Source organism: Macaca thibetana, chromosome 19, assembly GCF_024542745.1.
Source record: "Macaca thibetana thibetana isolate TM-01 chromosome 19, ASM2454274v1, whole genome shotgun sequence".
Lineage (NCBI taxonomy): Eukaryota > Metazoa > Chordata > Mammalia > Primates > Cercopithecidae > Macaca > Macaca thibetana.
Window position 1 is genome coordinate 36,249,789 of NC_065596.1, and position 21,050 is coordinate 36,270,838.

Here is a 21,050-nt window from a genome sequence, read left to right on the forward strand (position 1 = left end):
GTTGTTTTATTATTTGCCTCCCCAGGTTACCTGAATCCCTCAATCAGAACCAACAAACCGAGTCTGGAAAATGGACCTTCGGTTTTCGATACTTTCATCGTTTCTCCTCAGCTCTCCAAGACCTCCACTTTACTGTATCTCGAATTCAAGTTTAGAAAAAACAAAAGGAGGAGACAATGCCTTCTGGAAGGGTCCCATTCTCTCACCTAATTTAGAGTTGGGAAACACAAAAGAGTAACTAGTGAAAGTGCTGGGTATGCAATCTCTCTGCAAATGTATCTGGTTTTCATTCCAGGCCAGGAACAGTAGCTCTCCTCTGTAATCTCAGCATACTGGGAGGCCAAGGCGGGCAGATCACCTGAGGTCAGGTGTTCGAGACCAGCCTGGGCAACATGGCAAAACCCCGTCTCTACTAAAAATACAAAAGATAGCCAGGTGAGGTGGAGGGCGCTTGTTGTCCTAGCTACTCGGGAGGCTGAGGCAGGAGAATAGCTTGAACCTGGGAGGCGGAGGTTGCAGTGGGCCGAGGTCACGCCATTGCACTCCAGCCTGGGTGACAAAGTAAAACTCTGTCTCAAAACGATAAATAAATAAATAAATAAATAAATAAATGCTTTTCACTACAGTGCATCCTTGCCAAAACAAAAGGTCAAGACTTGATCATTTCTGGTGCCCTCGTACCTGTTCTTTATGCACTCCAGACCTTCAGGAAGCACTGAGAGTTCAGGGAAAAGAAGAAGAAAGAAAGGCCGGTGGGGAAGACTTACCCAACCCAGTCCGTGGTCCTCCGGGCTGGAACTCAACAAAGAACAGCTGTGGAAACTAAGAATAAAAGGCCCTGGCTGCTCCGTGACTGGCCACAGAATCTCTCCTTTTCATTGGCTGTGGTGGATATTGATGACTAGACCCAGAGGGCAATTGTTTAGGTTTGTTTTTAACTCCTCAGGTGTGAATGCTTTCCCCCCACCTGGAAAGTCCCGTGCTGCTATCAGTATTATCTCCCTATGTAATATAATATGATCACAGGGCTTCTGCGAACTATCTTCTCCCCACCCATAGGAGCTACTTTGGAGACTAGTAATGGGAACCACTGGGCTCATAATCTGAGTATGTGACTCCTCCTACGAGCTTCCTAAGGGAACCGATTTTGTGCATGTCTCAACTTTCGCTTTAAAAGTTGAGCACTTCAAAAGGAGCACTTGTATATAAGGAAATCGATGAATATGCTTGAATAACTGGCTTTGAAGCAGAAGTTAGAATCTGCAGGTGTCTCCCAACGTCTTGTTACCCTCATCATTGACTCCTGTGTGAATGCTGTCCCCTCTTCACTCTCATCGCCATTATCCATCCACAGCTGCCATTCTTGTCTCCACCCTCTTTAACATTAATTGAATGCTAATGGTGTAAAAGCCCTACCGCTAAGCTAAATGCATTTCCTGCAAGATCCTTCTCTTCACAGCCCTCTGAAGTAGATAGCATTATTATTCCCATTGTCAAAGACGCTTGAGGCCATCAGGGTGGAGGCTACAGTTGAGAACATTCCTACTTGGTCACCCTGAATTTTAACCTTAACCGCTCCATGGTGCTGCCTCCCAGGCATCATTGATCCCAGTGAGGCTTAGGAAGGTCTGTGTTGGATCTATGGGAAGATGTGGCTCAGTTCTACCTAATGAGACTGAGCTAAGAGACTCAAAGAATCTTTCCTCTCCAGGATCTTGGCCTTTCTTTAACCCAGCTACTCACCATCAAAATTCTGACCTGACCTCTTTACCCTGACTGATTAAACCATCCTTAGCTGGGCCAGCGTGCATCCATTAGAGGCTGTGTCTTGATCTCCCTTTTTTCAGTTTTTCTGATAGCTGCCACAGGATCTGGCATAGAAGGTTAGAAGTGGTTAAGCACTTGAGCTGGAACAGCAACCTCTATTCTAGACTGTTGGTGTGGCTGTGGGCAAGTATTTATTAACTTCACTTTTTTTTTCCTCCTCTGTGAAATGAAGAGGATGATGATCATGATGATATTGATGATGGTGGTGGTTATGATGATGATGATGATGACGGTGATGGTGAAGGTAAAGATTATGATTATGGTGATGGTGATGATGATGATGATGACAGTGATGGTGAAGATGAAGATTATGATGATGGTGATGGTGATGATGATGGTGATGACCGTGATGGTGAAGATGAAGATTATGATTATGGTTATGGTGATGATGACGGTGATGGTGAAGATGAAGATTATGATGATGGTGGTGATGATGATGATGGTGATGGTGAAGATGAAGATTATGATGGTGGTGATGATGGTGATGATGGTGGGCAGGAAGGGAGGGCTGGGCTGTCACTCAGTTTCTCATTTGTGAATTGCTTGTTCTTTTCCTTAAAGATATTTACTTGATTTTATATATTTTTGTGTGTATATTTATGCAAAATACGATTTTCCAGTTAATACAAAATCATAAATTTTTCCAAAATTTGAGCTTTTCTATTTATTGTTTATGGTATTGTAGGGGTAGAGTTGTTTTAAAATGTATTAATGTCTATTTTTATTAATCTTATCATTTGTGGGTAATATAAATACTTCCTATTTATAGGAAGTCAACTGTTTCCCTATATTTTCTTTCACACATTAACATCTCTTTTTACATTTTCAATTTGCTTATATATAATAAATCTTCATAATGTGATGTAGTGGTTCAATTTTATCTATTGATACCAATTACTTCAACATATATATTGCACAGCCTATCTTCCCATACCAATTTTCTGGCGCCATCCACTTGATATGAAATGCCCACCTGTTGCCTTGTCTCTTTCTGTAAATTTTGTTGTACTATATTTGTCTATTTTCTATTACTGCTACAATATCATACGACTTTACAAATATTGAATATTGGCCAGGTGCAGCAGCTCATGCCTGTAATCCCAGCACTATGGGAGGCCGAGGCGGGCGGATCACCTGAGGTCAGGAGTTTGAGACCGGCCTGGCCAACATGGAGAAATCCCGTCTCTACTAAAAATACAAAATTAGCCGGGTGTGGTGGCACACACCTGTAATCCCAGCTACTTGGGAGACTGAGGCATTAGAATTGCTTGAACCCAGGAGGCAGAGGTTCTAGTGAGCCAAGATCATGCTGCTGCACTCCAGCCTGGGTGTCAGAGTGAGACTCTGTCTCAAAAAAAAAAAAAAAAAAAGTCTCTTGGCAAAAAGTTGGAAGTTGCATCTTATCCACATGTAACAAATATGTAGTTAGAGACTCTTTTGATAAAGCCTATTCACAAATATTCCCTAAAAGCTCACTCAGAAGATAAAATTGTTTCTTCAGATATATTTTTCTAATTGCAGGAATTTGTTTTCAGAAGTTTTTTTTTTTCTTTTTTCTTTTTGAGACGGAGACTCGCTTTGTTGCCCAGGCTGGAGTGCAGTGGCGCCATCTCAGCTCACTGCAAGCTCCGCCTCCCGGGTTCAGGCCATTCTCCTGCCTCAGCCTCCTGAGTAGCTGGGACTACAGGCGCCACCACCACGTCCAGCTAGTTTTTTGTATTTTTAGTAGAGACGGGGTTTCACCATGTTAGCCAGGACGGTCTCGATCTCCTGACTTCATGATCCGCCTGTCTTGGCCTCCCAAAGTGCTGGGATTACAGGCGTGAGCCACGGTGCCCGGCCAGAAGTTTTTTAAACAAGCTGGAAACTGTCTTGAAATGATTTGTAAACTAAACAAGAACCTTTCTGAACATTTTATTTGCCAAAAAATAGTAACCAAAATAAATGATATTTTAATTTCTTTTTTATTAAAAGATTTTCCCCTAGCTTTATTGAAATATAATTGACAGGTAAAAATTATATCTATTCGATGTGTTTGAAGCGATAATTTGATTATACATAGGCATTGTGAAATGATTACCACAGCTACATTAGCACATCATCACAATTAACATTTTGTGCTTGTGTGGGATAAGAACACTTAAATCTACTTTCTTCACAAATTGTAAGTAAACCGTACAGTAGTGTTAAATATGGTCATCTCATTGTACATCAGGGCTTCAGAATTTATTCATCTTATTATTAAGAGTTTGTACCCATTGACCAGCATCTTTTCATTTCCTCTGCTCCCAGCCCCAGGCAGCCACCTCTCTACTCTCTGCTTCTATGAGTCTGGTTTTGTTTTGTGTTTGTTTGTTTTTTGAGAGGGAGTCTTGCTCTGTCACCCAGGCTGGAGTGCAGTGGCGCGATCTCGACTCACTGCAAGCTCCGCCTCCTGGGTTCAGGCCATTCTTCTGCCTCAGCCTCCTGAGCAGCTGGGACTACAGGCGCCCGCCACCATGCCCAGCTAATTTTTTTTGTATTGTTAGTAGGGACGGGGTTTCACTGTGTTAGACAGGATGGTCTCGATCTCCTGACCTCGTGATCTGCCCACCTCGGCCTCCCAAAGTGCTGGGATTACAGGCGTGAGCCACCACACCCGGCCCAGAATCTATGTCTTTTTTTTTTTTTTTTTTTTTTTGAGACGGAGTCTTGCTCTGCCGCCCAGGCTGGAGTGCAGTGGCCGGATCTCAGCTCACTGCAAGCTCCACCTCCCGGGTTCACGCCATTCTCCTGCCTCAGCCTCCCGAGTAGCTGGGGCTACAGGCGCCCGCCACCTCGCCCGGCTAGTTTTTTGTATATTTTAGTAGAGACGGGGTTTCACCATGTTAGCCAGGATGGTCTCGATCTCCTGACCTCGTGATCCGCCCGTCTCGGCCTCCCAAAGTGCTGGGCAGAATCTATGTCTTAATAGGGGTGCAACGGACACTCAGGAGTGGGTCACAGACTAGTGCATTTTTCCAAGTGGGCATTTTCCCTCAACGCTGCTTCCCTTTTCCAAAAATCACGCTGACACCTCAAATCCTTCCACACTGAACGTCTCCGTGCGATCTGCAGTCTGGTCTTTCCTGCGAAGTTAAATTCCACAACTGCTACACATGCACCTGGTCTCTTTAGTCTAGAAAATAAGCCACATGAAGCCACTCTTTCTCTCCCCAGAAGCTGCTGGTCATCCCCATGCAGGGAGATTATAGTTTGCTTCTCCAGACACCCCTAGAGCCCTAATTTCTTGTGTCTGTCATTGGACTACCAGACTCCAAGTCGCAGGTGTTCCCTGTTTTTTCAAGGACTTGCACTAGGAAGAAGCCATCTAAGACATGTACACAGGGATGAAGGAAAAGCAAGAGGCTCAGGATGGCTGACTAGGTGCAGCTGGGGCGCCTCTCTGCCACGGAGGGGATCCAAAATATGGAGTAGATATTGACAATTTAAATAGATTGTCTGAGCAGGAACATCAGAATTCACCAGAGAGGCCACGGGAGACTCTGAGGGTGCAGAAAGGGGGAAGTGGGGCTGCCTGCTCAGACGGGATTGCTGGGAGCTAGGAGCGGCCCCCGGGCCTGGACCATGCATGGAAGGAATAAGTGAGAGACCCTCAAGACTCCCATTCCCACCATGAACCTTTACAATCCTAGGTGCAAGAGGGCCCTCGACCCCTGCAGGCCTCCAGACTGGCATAGGGAGCCGCCTGGAGGTCACACAGAGGCACTGTTCAAACTCACGTGGAGCCCCATGGGCTTCCCAGAGTGGGCAGCTGCAGCAGGGCGCCATTCTGGGCGTCCCTCCCCCAAGGCTCTGGGTCCTGCCCTGAGGCCGCCACTGCCCACTGCAGGCAGGAAAGGCGAGAGGAGGCTTAGTGATCTCCTGTGCCCCAAGGGCAGGTTCCCCCGCTACTGCTGTGGGCTGCTGCAGAACCAAGAAGCAATCAGACCACGCACCCCAAGCCTGCCAGCCTCTCCTACAGCTGTCTGCATGGCTGTTCCTATGGAGAGGGGCCTGCCCTTCCCAGTGGCAGGTCCACAGCTCAGCCAGCACTGCCCATCCTGGGACCAGCCTAGCCCCATCACATCCAGCGCGAGTCTAGGGGAACTGAGGACAAGTCCCCTGGCCTAATCCCATCCCCCTAGGGCTCCAGCTTGCTGTCCAGGAGCATGGGGATGAGATTTAGGATCTGACTGGAGAGGAGGAGTCCCAGTGGTCAGATCTGAGAGGAGAGTGCAGCGTGGAGGTGGGAGCCCCTCCTGTCCTAGAATCTGACCTGGAAGATTGTGGCCTGGGAGCCCCAGTTTCTGCTGCAGACAGGGAGTCTGGCAGCCCGGGGCAGCTTCAGAAACTGAATGCAGATGCTGGGGCTAGGTTGGCTGTGTGCTGCCAGGCCAGACCCCTGAGGGATGCCCACCAAGTCAGGGCCAGGGGGAGCTGGGCGGGTCCCACCAACACCAGCTGGGCTGTGGGTTCCAGCTGCCCCTCTCCCCTCTGGGGCTCCTTGGGGGCAGTGAAGAGGCCCCTCCCTTTCCTGGAAAATTGTCCCAGGGGCCTGGGACCTGTCCCCCAACCTCTGCTGGGGTAGTGCTTGCCACCTGGCAGGCAGAGCATGAAATAGGGGACTCTGAGAGTTCCACGCTCTGCCCTTTGCTGGGACACTCGGGGGCTTCTCCTGATTAACAAAGGCCAAACGTGAATCCCACCAGCACCAAGCTGCCTCCTGCTAGCGCCTCCTGCTCACGGGCAGGTCAACCTGCATGGCCCCTTTCTACAGGGTCTGACGCAATGTCACGGTGCTAGGTCAGGTCCTATGCACAAGCCCCTCCTGCTGGCTGGGAGGTCAACCTGCATGGCCCCTTTCTACAAGGACTGACGCAATAGCAGGGCGCTGGGTCAACTCCTACGCACAAGCTCCACCTGCTGGCTGGGAGGTTAAATTGCACAAATCCGTATAACACCCACTGACGGTTCTCAGCGCTGGGGCGTGAGGGAAGCTTCTAGAGAGCTCCACCTTCCCAGTCCTGCAGGAGGCAGTGAGCCTGCTCACATGCCCATTACAACGCACGAATAATCAGCATTTGGGAAAACCGCCACACCCAGCCTATCTACAACCAAGGAATTCATACAGAGCCTGTGCCTGAAAGCACTCAGAAGTGAAGCCTCAGGACCCCACCCAACATGCAAAGTGGGTGCATCGAGGTGAGGGGAAAGTCCTATCCCTAGGAGAGCAAATTCAAAACTAAGAAGTGATGGCTTCTCCAGATGAGAAGAAACGAGTGTGAGAATCCTGGCAGTGTGGGAAAATAGTGTTATGACCCGATTGCCAACCCAACGTCAAGTGGAACCAGAATTAGTTACACGAGGCTAAACTAATAGATAACTAGATATTCTTACACTATTTTATTCTAAATCGCGCCTAATTATTTTTATGTTTTGTCTTCAGAGGCAAGAACATTCTATTTTGAGCTATTTATAGCTTAGAACAAACTTGGTAAAGTATATATTTGTGGGCACAATGGAAACATTTATCTTTCTGTTTGATTTCTCTAGGACTTGGAAACCATTTGTGAGTATTCTTATTTTATGGGAAAATAGTTGTAGGCATAAGTTTAATAAGAAGGTTTTTTTTTTTTTTTTTTTTTTTTTTTGACAGAGTCTCGCTCTGTCGCCCAGGTTGGAGTGAGCGGCGCCATCTTGGCTCACTGCAAGCTCCGCCTCCCGGGTTCCCGCCATTCTCCTGCCTCAGCCTCCCGAGGAGCTGGGACTACAGGCCTCCGCTGCCACGCCCGGCTAATTTTTTGTATTTTTAGTAGAGACGGGGTTTCACCGTGTTAGCCAGGATGGTCTCAATCTCCCCGCCTCGTGATCCACCCGCCTCGGTCTCCCAAAGGACTGGTTTTTAACAGGACACAATTAGATACACAGGTTATTTTATCAATGCTTTTAGTGGAATGGCATATTTTCAATTATGACCAGACTGCTTGGAGGAATGGAGGTTAACGTTACAGCAATGATAAAATGTCTCTTGGAAAGACTGGGCTGATGCCTTGTATACACAATTTCCTTGCAAGGTTTATGACTTTGCAGTAAGTGAAGAATGTTACTTTCAGACAGGCACAGGAAAAACAAGATATTGTGGGACCTCAAGAAGAGAGAAAGTCACCTACTTCATATAGGTATTAGAGGCAGAGTCTGGTGGCAAATCTTTGGGTTGGCTTCCTAGCCTTGAGGCATTTGAAATGGTAATCTGGATTCCTTATGAAAAAGTTCCAGAAAAACCAACTTGGAAAGAGACTTTGTGGTGATTTACTATTTTTTTTTTTTTTTTTTTTTTTGAGACGGAGTCTCGCTCTGTCTCCCAGGCTGGAGTGCAGTGGCCGGATCTCAGCTCACTACAAGCTCCGCTTCCCGGGTTCACGCCATTCTCCTGCCTCAGCCTCCCGAGTAGCTGGGACTACAGGCGCCCGCCACCTCGCCCGGCTAGTTTTTTTGTATTTTTTTAGTAGAGACGGGGTTTCACCGTGTTAGCCAGGATGGTCTCGATCTCCTGACCTCGTGATCCGCCCGTCTCGGCCTCCCAAAGTGCTGGGATTACAGGCTTGAGCCACTGCGCCTGGCCTGTGATTTACTATTCTTATTGCACGTTGTACAAATAAGCAGGACAAATGTAATAATACTAAAACGTATTTTGCAAATAAATTTGTTCTGTGAAGATTTATAGTAAATCTTAAAAATGAAGTTTAGTAAAAATGAAGAAATGGAAAAAGAAAAATCGTTTTTCAGAAGAAATCTATAGTACATCTGTTGCCAGATGGTCCATTATTTCTACATTGTTTTTATATTGTTTTTCTACAATTTGAACTAAATCCTGAATTGTTTTCTTGCTACAACGAATCCCTAAAAAATGAACGAGTTTTAATTTTCTTCATGATGTTTTTAATGGACTCCCCAATGGAATAGATTTTTTCCATCATGGTATATGAAATTTTAAAATTATAATTCTTATGCGAATTATATTTCTACTCTGTATCTCACTTGGTTTTACTTCTTCTGAAAAAAACTAAGTTCACGGTACTCTGAAGACTAGAGATAATTCAACCGTTCACAGCATCTATGGCACAATAACTTTGACAGGACTACTCAAAAGAGCCTTCCCAGTGATGAGGGACACCTTGAGAATCAGATTTTGATCATCAGTGTTTTCAAGAAGAAATATTTCTGATCAAAAGGGGAAAATGAGAAATAAATTTTTATCTTAAGAATGTGAGTCCTAATTATCCGACCCAGAGAGACATTAAAACGAGATCACGATCACACCCTACCCCTCCGCCCCCACTTGTGTATTCATCTCTTGAAACTGCTTGCTATTGCCACAGTAGCTATAGTTAAACTAACAATGCTGCACTGAACACTATAATCCATACCTTATAGCTTAACGATATATCAGCAATCACTAATCAATGTTATTTCTGTCAGACAATGAGATTTTCTGACAACCAACTTTGTAACAGTCCACTGCCTGTTTCCACTACTTGCCTTTAAAACCTGCTTGTAACAGTCTGGGCGTGGTGGCTAACTCGTGTAATCCCAGCATTCTGGGAGGCCGAGGCGGGCGGATCACGAGGTCAGGAGTTCGAGACCATCCTGGCTAACATGGTGAAACCCCGTCTCTACTGAAAATACAAAAAAAAAAAAAAAAAAAAAAAATTAGCCAGGCATGGTGGCGGGCGCCTGTAGTTCCAGCTACTCAGGAGGTTGAGTCAGGAGAATGGCTTGGACTCTGGAGGCGGAGGTTGCAGTGAACTGAGATCGCGCCACCGCACTCCAGCCTGGGCGACAGAGCGAGACTCCCTCAAAAAACAAAGGAAAAAAACTCCTTCTTGTAACAAAGGCTGAAGAGAACTCAAATCCAAGATCACAGGGTTCTGGGTCTTTCAGGCAGCTGTCCACACTTTGGAAAAGTTAACTCTTTAAATTATATTTTGTTCTTCAGCTTCCTCGTTTTAGGCTGACAGAACAGATATAAACAAATTCGATTGCATCAAATGAAAATGCTTGGCCGGGCGCGGTGGCTCAAGCCTGTAATCCCAGCACTTTGGGAGGCCGAGATGGGCGGATCACGAGGTCAGGAGATCGAGACCATCCTGGCTAACACGGTGAAACCCCGTCTCTACTAAGAAATACAAAAAATAGCCGGGCGAGGTGGCAGCGCCTGTAGTCCCAGCTACTCGGGAGGCTGAGGCCGGAGAATGGCGTGAACCCGGGAGGCGGAGCTTGCAGTGAGCTGAGATCCGGCCACTGCACTCCAGCCTGGGCTACAGAGCGAGACTCCGTCTCAAAAAAAAAAAAAAAAAAAAAAAAAAGAAAATGCTTCTGCAGAGGAAACAATTCACGAAGTGAATAGATAACACAAACAGTAAGAGAAAATATTTACCAACCATACATCTTACAAGGGATTCATATCCAGAATATAAGAAACACACCTCAAAATTGAGAACACAACCAACCAGATAAAAAATGGACATACGATCTGAATAGATATTTATCAACAGAAGACATACAAATAGCCAACAGATACTTTTAAAAATGCTCAAAATCACTAATCATTAGAGAAATGCAAGTTAAAACCATAATGAGAGATCACATCTGTCAGAATAGCTATTATCATAAAGACAAAAAAAAAGTGTTGGACAGGATGTAGGCAAAAGGGAACAACTGTACACTGTTGGTGGTGATGTAAAATGGTATAGCCAGTGTGAAAAACAGTACAGAGGTTCCTGAAATAATTAAAAATTGAATTGCCATATGATCCAGCAACCCCACTACTGGATACATATCCAATACAAAGAAAATACCTGTGTTGAAGAGAGATTTGCAGTCTCATGTTTATTGCAGCAGTATTTAAAATAGCCAACATATGGAAAAAAAATCTATGTGTTATCAATGCATGAATGAATAAAGAAAATGTGATGTATGTACACAATGGAATACTGTTCACCCATAGAAAAGAAGAAAATTCTGTCATTTGCAACAATATGGATGAACCGGAATAACTTAATGCCGAGTGAAGTAACCAGACATAGAAAGATAAATACTGCATGGTCTCACTTATATGTGAGATCTAAAGAAAGCTGGTCTCATAGAACTAGAAAGTAAAATGGGGTCATTGGGGGTTGATGTAGAGACAGGTTGGGAAGATACTGATCAAAGGATACAAAATTTTACTTACACAGAATAAGTAAAAGAGTACAAAAGATGAGTACAACATGGCGACTATAGTTAACAAAATAATGCATTCTTGAAAAATGGCAAGGGAGTAGTTTTTATTGTCACAAATATAATAACTTTTTGGGAAAATGCATATATTATTTGCCTAGATTTAGCCATTGCACTGTGTATATATTTCAAAATATTATGGTGTATAAAATAATTATACATAATTATCTAACAATTTAAATAAAATTAAATAATAATCAAATTTTACACATTACATTGGTGAAGATTGTTTTACTCTAATTAAATTTTTTTTTTTCAAGATGGAGTCTTACTCACTCTGTCATCCAGGCTGGAGTCCAGTGGCACAATCTTGGCTCACTGCAACCTCCACCTCCTGGATTCAAGTGATTCTCCTGCCTCAGCCTCCTGAGTAGCTGGAATTCCAAGTGTGTGCCACCATGCTGGGCTAATTATTGTATGTTTAGTAGAGACGGGGTTTCTCCATGTTGGCCAGGTTGGTGTCAAACTCCTGACCTCAAGTGATTCGCCTGCCTCAGTCTCCCAAAATGCTGGGATTATAGGCAAGATCTACCGTGCCTAGCCTTGAATTAGATTTTAATAACATTTGTAAAAACAAAAACAAAAAAAATTGCAAAACTTTTGTTGAACCTCTCTAGTGAATTTTTCATTTCAGTTATTTTGCTTTATGGCCCTCAATTTCTAATTAGTTCATTTAAAAAATTTCTATTGGTTGTTGATATTTTCTATTTTGTGAGGTGTTGTTCTTCTAATTTACTTCAGTTCTTTGCCCGTTGTTTTCTTTAGTTCTTCCGGGTCTACTTAGACAAGTACTTTAGTCTGTGGAGAGTAAGCCCAATGGCCTGACTTCTCATAGACATTTATTTCATCTTGATACATTCTGTTTTCTTTGTGTGCCTCATAATTGTTTGTTGACAATTGGAAATTTTGTGTGGCAAATGCAGGAGATCAGATTCTCAAACTTCACAGGTTTTTTTGTTATATTTGTGGGCTGTAGTTTTCTGTTTTTGTTTTGTTTTGTTTGGACTTAATGAAACTATTTTGCAAAAATTCTGTTTTTTCTTCTCTGTGGTCCCAGCTCATCCCAGCTGACGCTTCTCCTCACAGAACTTGGTGACAAGACGACCCAGGTGAGTGCTTCCTTACATTCCAGGCAAAACACAGAACCTAAGGAATCGTGAACAAAAGAATTCAGAGCCACCGTTGAGCAATAACATGTCCTGCCTGGTTCTGAGCCACCTCAGCCATGCCTCGGTTGGACTGACAGTGGGGCCACATGCTGGGCAGTGGCTCAGGGACAGACCACAGTGTCCAGGTTCACCTCAAATCCCTTTGCTGTTCCAACACTGACAATGAGAGAAAGGAAGACAGTTTCCTTTAGAAACTGAGCCAAGTCCTGGGTTGTCAGAAACTCGGAGCTTCTCTTCGTTGTTAAAGAAGAAAGTGTGAGGCCAGGCGTGGTGGCTCAAGCCTGTAATCCCAGCACTTTGGGAGGCCGAGACGGGCGGATCACAAGGTCAGGAGATCGAGACCATCCTGGCTAACATGGTGAAACCCCGTCTCTACTAAAAATACAAAAAAACTAGCCGGGCGAGGTGGCGGGTGCCTGTAGTCCCAGCTACTCGGGAGGCTGAGGCAGGAGAATGGCGTAAACCCGGGAGGCGGAGCTTGCAGTGAGCTGAGATCCGGCTACTGCACTCCAGCCTGGGCGACAGAGCGAGACTCCGTCTCAAAAAAAAAAAAAAAAAAAAAAAGAAGAAAGTGTGGCACATATACACCGTGGAGTACTATGCAGCCATAAAAAAGGGTGAGTTCATGTTTTCTGCAGGGACATGGATGAAACTGGAAGCCATCATTCTCAGCAAACGATGACAAGATCGGAAAACCAAACACTGCATGTTCTCACTCATAAGTGGGAGTTGAACAATGAGAACACGTAGACACAGGGAGGGGAACATCACACACTGGGAACTCTCGGGGTGGGGTGGCAGGGTGGTTAGGGAAGGGATAGCATTAGGGAGAAATACCTAATGTAGGTGAAGGGTTGATGGGTGCAGCAAACCACCAGGGTGCGTGTATACCTATGTAACAAACCTGCACGTTCTGCACATGTAACCCAGAACTTAAAGTATAATTAAAAAAAGAAAAAAAGAAAACAGAAGTCTGCTTGTGGCAGAGAACAGGGCCTGGGGATCAGAAGCCACCGACGCCAACCATTTACGTGAGGTTCTGTGACACGCCTGCAGGGACAGGGCATGGAGAACACAGTCCTCCCTGACTGGGATGTTGAAGGACAAGTTTATTCAAACATGGAAGACCCTTAAAGTTCTGAACTGTACATGAGAGTGGGCAAGGAAAACGTTACCACTGTCTTCATAGAAGCCAGCGGAGCTACTTTCTGTGAAAAGATGCAATTGGAAAAGATTACGGAAAGTATCCAACACCCAAACCAACTCCATGAGTGTGCTGGCAGTCCTAATACACTATTCGCTAATTCTGAATGGAAGAATTCCTCTGTGAGGACATGAGCATGAATGCAATTGCAGGCTGAAAGATATTTTGGGAGAACATTCTAGAGGCAAATCAACCCACTGGGCTTGGTGGTTTCCACAACTGAGGCCACCTGGTATTCCCAAAGAGAATATAAATTTTGTTCATGATTTACTCAAAGCAGATAAAATTTAAAAAATGTTAGGGATCAGTGCTCCATGAGCATGGGTCAGTAAAATTATGCGTTGGAGAATAACTACTTCCATAAATGTAAGTGTATTTTAAAAGGATTTATATAAGAAAATAAACAAATTAGAATTATGCAAGAAGAGATAAGAATTTTCTCTCTGCATGTGTATGTGTAGATATGGTATGTGTATATACATGGACATACATGTGGCAGATTATATTATAGATCCCAATCAATGAAGAAATGCAATGTGCAAGGATTTGAAATAATATATGCATCACAACTTAAGAGTTTTGCGTTTCTCAATTTGCCTTCATGAGACAAAAGGAATTGAGAACTGCCTTGGCTTTGAATGTGAAAGAAGAGAATCTAGCAATCACCAGAGAATGATTACTATGGAGATGATTAAAGACCATTAATTTAATCACATTAATGTAATCAAATCCTTTTCCACCCTACCTCCAGTCTCCCGATTTTACATTCTTATCCATGAACTCTGATCACCTATAATATATTTAATACATGAGGAACCCATTTTTGAAGATTTTAAAAAAAGAAATGAATCTCATTTTATTTATGTTGTGATGTAAGGGAAATAGTAAGATTATAACAATATCTTTTACCTTTAATTTTAGATGGTATAACTAAAAAAGAAAAACAGGACTTTCACTGGCTGATTGTCTGGAAACAGTTTTGGGATTTCTTTTCTAAGCTTGTTAATTAGAATCTTTACATTATAGAGAAAATGTTTTTGAGAGTTGAGTGTGGTCTGTGGAGTGTTCTGTTAGTAACAACTTCTGAGTAGGTTTAACTTATCTCTTTTATTGAAATGTGAAAAGGTGTTACATTTATAATAAAAAACTATTTGAAAGTAGCACCATTCATTTTAGAGGAATTTTAAATATTACCCCAATTTTTAAAATGTTAATTTTAATTAATTTCCAAATTTATCAATAGCCATAATATTCAAGATCTTATCTAAAAATTATTATATGGCAATATTTTGTCCTTGTTAATTAAAAAATAACACTCTGAAAACACAATCATCTTCCTTTATGGTAAAAACCTATCCAATAGTAACAATCATAATGATGCCAGAATTAAATCAAAATCTGATTGGATTAAAAAGGAGGGGAAGGGTGTGGCTAAGGTAGTGGAGAGACCTTCTCCTATAAAAGCTGCTGGCAGCCAACTGTCACTCCAGCTCTGAGTTGTCCGCAGAAGCAGCTAGAGGCCAGGGGAGAAACTCCGGAAGGAGAGGTGAGTTCAAGCTTATGGAATTCATTTTTACAAAGGGTGTATGACAGTCTGGGGGAATGCAATAATTTCTTGATTCCACCAGTGTTGTCTGAGGCCAACTCCATGATAGACATACTGTATATTTGGGGGATAATGGGACCTCTGCCCTGGTAGCCGTTATGTAAGTCTTAGATTTTCTTCTTTTTTTTTTTTGAGACGGAGTTTCGCTCTTGTTGCCCAGGTTGGAGTGCAATGGTGTGATCTCGGCTCACTGCAACCTCTGCCTCCCGGGTTCAAGCAATTCTCCTGCCTCAGCCTCCCGAGTAGCTGGGATTACAGACACGTGCCAACACGCCCGGCTAATTTTGTATTTTTAGTAGAGACAGGGTTTCTCCATGTTGGTCAGGCTGGTCTTGAACTCCTGACCTCAGGTGATCTGCCCTCCTCAACCTTCCAAAGTGCTGGGATTACAGGCGTGAGCCACGGTGCCGGCCAGGTAAGTCTTAGATTTTCAATACCAAGGCTGGAGAAATGACAATCTCTATTTTCTTGAATTTCATCAGAATTTGGTAAACTTTCTGAAATGATGAACAGAAGTTCGGTGGTTGGGTTATTCAATGTCAGGTTTTCCTATGGGTTTCGTATTGTTTTCCTATTCTCCCCTTCCCACAACCCCTGGCAACCATTTTTCTGTTATTTTCTGATTCTATGAGATCAGTCAACTCAGATTCCACGTAACTGAGATCATACAGTATTTATTTCCCTCAGCCTCACTTATTTCACTTCCCACAATGCCCTCAGCCTTCATCTGCATTGGTGCAAATGCCAGGATTTCCTTCTTTTTTATGGTGGAATAATTCATTGTATATATCACCATTTCCTTATCCATTTTTCTCCCACAGACTCTGGGGTTATTTCCATGGCTATTGTGAATAACGCTGCAGAGAACCTAAGAGTGCAGACATCTCTTTGACATGCTGACCTCATTTCTCTCATGCATAAACACAGAAGTAGGGTTGCTGGAACATAGTTCTATTCTTAATGTTTTCAGAAACCTCCCTGCTATTTTCTGTAGTGGTTGTACCAATTTTCTCTCCCACCAACAGTGTACAAGGGTTCCCCTTTCTCTACTTCCTTACCAACACTTATGTTTTGTCTTTTTGATCATAGCCATCCTAGCAAGGGGAGGTAGTATCTCATCACGGTTTTGTTGCTGGAGGGCTCAGGAGGGTCCCTGGATGCCAGAGAGACCCCAGTCCCAGCCAGTTTCCAGGTTCTTGATGCTGTCAGGAGAATGAAATCAGGGATGAGCCAGAATGAAGTGAAAGACAAGAAGCTTCTATTCCAGAACAAAAGTACATGCTTAGGAGAGAAGAAGTGTGGGTTTGATTCTGAGAGCTGGTGGCATGCAAAGAGTTCGGATTTTCTTTTATTTTTTTTATTATACTTTAAGTTCTAGGGTACATGTGCACAATGTGCAGGTTTGTTACCTTCTAATTAGGAGGTGAACTAATCATTAGGTTTTCTAGGGAAAAAAAACAGATATTTTGTAGAATTGGGGAGGCACCTGTTGTTATACTAAATATGGGCATGCATGCTGGGGTCAGCCGTGACCCTGGAGAGTGTGTGATTCAGTGTGGTAATGACCATGGTAATTAGTGTGGTAATGGTTTCCCTCCTGTTTTTTTTAGCACCTTATCAGCCCAGGGCCCTCCTTGTCCTTGTAATTTTAATGACAAGTGGCTAATTTTAACAGCCACTCTTTTGCTCTTATGTGAAATTGTCACTTGATACATTCTCGATTCTCTTGTGACCACACAGTATTCCTGTCTCAGTTTGAGTTTGAATTTCTCTGATGGTGAGTGAAGTTGAGCTTGTTCTTCAGTACTTGCTGGTCATTTGTGTGTTTTTCAGAGAAATGTCTATTCAGGTTTTTGCCCATCGAAAATTGGATTATTTGGGTTTTATTTCTTTTTGCTATTGCCTTGAAAAAATTTCTTATATTTTTTGGATATTAATGCATTGTCATATATATGGCTACTTTTTTTTTTAGTTCTGTTTTTTTGCTTTTTCTGTTTTTTTTTGCTATGCAGAAGATTCAGTTATACCTGGTACAACTAATTTGTATTTTGTGTCTTGTCCTTTTGGTGTGCTATCAGGCTTTTTTCACCACATCCAGTTTGCACAGTTGGGGAAGTAGAAGGTCTTCAAATGTACTCCAGCACTGTCCAATAGAATCACAAGATAACTCATATACGTAATTGTAAACTTATTTTCTGGTAGTCACATAAAATATAAAGAAACAAGCCTAATGAATTTTAACTCAAAATATAATCATTTAACATGTGAGCAACTTTAAACGTTCTCAAGCAGATAGTTTACATTCTCTTTTCCCCATTACGTCTTTAAAATTTTTAAAATACACTATTTTGCTCACAGCACATCTCCATTTGGATATGCCCCATTTCAGGTCTCAATAGCCATTTGTGACTGGTGGCTACCATATCAAACAGCTCAGGTGTAGACCCCTTTACTATTTCAACTCAAAGTCTTTCGGTGAATCATGCCCTTTATTCCAATGAGTATTACAGATATTAGAAGTTCAGGGCCTCGAGTCATTTACATTTGTATTCATGTTGTGTCTTCGTCACCAGCAGTAGTGATTGTAAGTATCGTGCAATGAAAACTCTATGCATGTAAAGATAAAAGATCCCAAGCACTATCAGCTGTTCATTCAGCTCATGGAAATTCTAATACCATGCTCATTTTTTGTTTCTGTAGACATTTGCCATGGCTGAACACTTCAAACAAATCATTAGATGTCCTGTCTGTCTAAAAGATCTTGAAGAACCCGTGCAGCTGAAATGCGGATATGTCTGCTGCCTCCAATGCCTCAATGCACTGCAGAAGGAGCCCGATGGGGAAGGTTTACTGTGCCGCTTCTGCTCTGTCGTCTCTCAGAAGAATGACATCAAGCCCAAGTACAAGCTGAGGGCGCTGGTTTCCATCATCAAGGAACTAGAGCCCAAGCTGAAATCTATTCTAACAATGAACCCAAAGATGAGGAAGTTTCAAGGTAAGGAATCTATATGACTTGCCACAACCCATAAAAGGCACTGGGAAAACGACTTTCAAACATTTCTTCATTAAACACAGGCATTAGCAGATATCTAGCATCCAAAACTTCTGTGCTTCACAAACAACAGCAGTTCTCACCTTCGAGTATAGCTTTTCATGGAATCTGTGCGAGTTTGTACAATACTTTGGAGAACAAGCTACTGTCTTCTCTCATGTATCTTATGTGCTAAATGGAAAAATAATTTTAATCAAATCCACCAACTTAATTCGAAAGGAATTTCTACTATGAATAAGGTAGACTTGTTACAATTATTATTATATTCATGCAATCTGTAGATAAAATTTAACCTCATCAGGCGGCCAAACAAGTTTCCCCAGGAAATTTTGATTTGGGAAAGAAAGTAGAATAAAAGTAAAAGTGAATAATGTATTCAAGTGTTTGCAATAAAAGGGCAGAGGGAGTCTGTACTGTGTCTTTGCTGAGCTGCTGGTTCTTATTTCCACAGTGGATATGACCTTGGATGTGGACACAGCCAACAACTATCTTATCATTTCTGAAGACCTGAGGAGCTTCCGAAGTGGGGATTTCAGCCAGAATAGGAAGGAGCAAGCTGAGAGGTTCGACACGGCACTGTGCGTCCTGGGCGCCCCTCGCTTCACTTCCGGCCGCCATTACTGGGAGGTGGACGTGGGCACCAGCAAAGTATGGGATGTGGGCATTTGTAAGGAATCTGTGAACCGACAGGGGAAGATTGTGCTTTCTTCAGAACACGGCTTCTTGACTGTGGGTTGCAGAAAAGGAAGGGTCTTTGCCGCCAGCAGTATGCCTATGACTCCTCTCTGGGTGGGTCCCCAGTTGCACAAAGTGGGGATTTTCCTGGATGTAGGTATGAGGTCCATTTCCTTTTACAATATTAGTGATGGGTGCCATATTTACACATTCAACAAAATTCCTGTTAGCGAGCCATGGCGTCCATTTTTTGCTCATAAACGTGGAACTCAAGAGGATCAGACCTTCCTGAGTATCTGTCCTCTGATCAATCCAGCCAGTGCCAGTGCCCCAGTTTATTCTGGGGAAAGTAAATAAACATTTGAACATAATCATCTATAGGAAGTTTCTGTGCGCCCATAGCCACAGCTAAGAACTTCTCTGCTAGATACACATAGGTACAAAGGGATAGAAAGGAAAGATCCATCATTCTGTAAACCATGAACAGAAAGCGCTTATATTAATTAGGGGAAAATTACATTTTACTTAAAGTTTGTCATGTTGTTTTCTTTGGGGCTTATGTTTTATTTCTGTTCAATAAATATTTTGAAATTTCAGATTCATTTGTCAGTGTTTTCTATTTTCTGTAAGATCAATGCACTATGTGTTATGAAGTTATGAGCTAAATAATTTGAATGTGACACAACACAGTAACTGAATTTCAAACGATAAGGACCTATGAATACAGCAAAATTATAGTTTAACCCAACAACTAAACACTGACATTCATTTCAAGTGCACACTGAGTGTTTGCCACAAATATGTGGGGTCTTAGAGAGAACTCATTAGTTTTAAAATTGAAATACTATACACCCTCTTCTATAATGGCAACAGAGTCAAATTAGAAATCAGTAACAGGAAGAAATCCATAAATTCTCCACATACATGGAAATTAACCACTTCTAAATAAAATGATCAAATATAAAATTACAATGGAAATTACAGCTATCCTGAGTTGAATGAAAAGCACACATTTACAAAATTTGTAGATGCGCTTGAAGCTTAGTGAGAAACTCAAAATAGGAAGAAAATACCATAATCAGTCATCTTAATTTCTACTTTAAGTTACTTCACTAAGAGCAATTCAATTGTCAGCATTTTGGTCAAAATCATCTAACAAGTATCTAGGAAGTTCCAGACTTTCTCACATCTGTCTTCTACTGAGTCCTCCAAACTGTTGCAACCTCTGCCCGTTACCCATTTCCAAAGTTGCTTCCACATTTTCAGATAACTTAACAGCAGTGCCCCACTCCTGGTACCAATATTCTGTATTAGTTCATTCTCACACTGCTATAAAGAACTACCTGAGACTGGGTAATTTAGGAAGAAAAGAGGTTTCTTAATTCATAGTTCTGCAGGTTGTACAGGAAACATCACTAGGAGGCCTCGGGAAACTCACCAATCATGGAGGAAGGCAAAGGCGAAGCAAGCGACTTTTTCATATGGTGACAGGAAAAAGAGAGAAAATGGAAAGTGCCACACCCTTTTAAATAATCAGATCTTGTGAGAACTCACTCACGGTCAAGGGAACAGCATGGAGGAAATCCATCCCCATGATGCAATCATCTCCTACCTGGTCCCTCCCCCAACACTGAGGATACAATTCAACATGAGATTTGGGTGGGGACACAGAGCCAAACCATATCACTTGATATGATCACACAGAATACTATTAATTTTCATTCAGTCTTTTATTTCTTAACAAATGGTGGTAAAGTACATATAATTTACCATCTTAACCATTTTTAAGTGTAAAATGCAATGGTATTTATTATATCCATATTGTTTTGCCACCATCACTGCCATTCATCTCCAGAAATCTTTTCGTCTTACAAAATTGAAACTGTATACCCATCCTAGCCCATTTTTAAGTTGACCTATTTGTTTTCTTGCTTGAGTGCCTTATGTATTCTGGATATTAACCCCTTATCAGATGTATGGTTTGGAAATATTTTCTCCTACTGTGTTGATTGGCTCTTCACTTTATTGTTTCCTTTGTTGTGCAGCAGCTTTTCAATGTGGTGCAATTTACGTTTGCTTTTGTTGCCTGTGATTTAGGGGTTATATAAAAAAAAATGTTTGCCCAGACAAATTTCTTAGATCTTTCCCTCTGTGTTTGATCTGATAGCTTTACCATTTCAGGTCTTTCATTTAACTCTTTACTCCATTTTGAGTTGA

The 21,050-nt window shown here is 42.5% G+C and overlaps 2 protein-coding genes across 2 annotated transcripts in view; one reads left to right on the top strand and one right to left on the bottom strand.

Moving 5' to 3' along the window:
• The window catches only part of FIZ1 (FLT3 interacting zinc finger 1), a 255,628-nt gene that overhangs the window by 159,425 nt on the left and 75,153 nt on the right, over nt 1-21,050 (bottom strand). The window lies entirely within an intron of this gene.
• Nucleotides 6,822-19,431, top strand: RFPL4A (ret finger protein like 4A). The gene is made up of 4 exons (XM_050771788.1): nt 6,822-7,050; nt 12,185-12,236; nt 17,807-18,101; nt 18,610-19,431. The coding sequence occupies exons 3-4, from the start codon at nt 17,816-17,818 to the stop codon at nt 19,188-19,190; spliced, it is 867 nt and encodes a 288-aa protein (XP_050627745.1). The 5' UTR covers nt 6,822-7,050; nt 12,185-12,236; nt 17,807-17,815; the 3' UTR covers nt 19,191-19,431.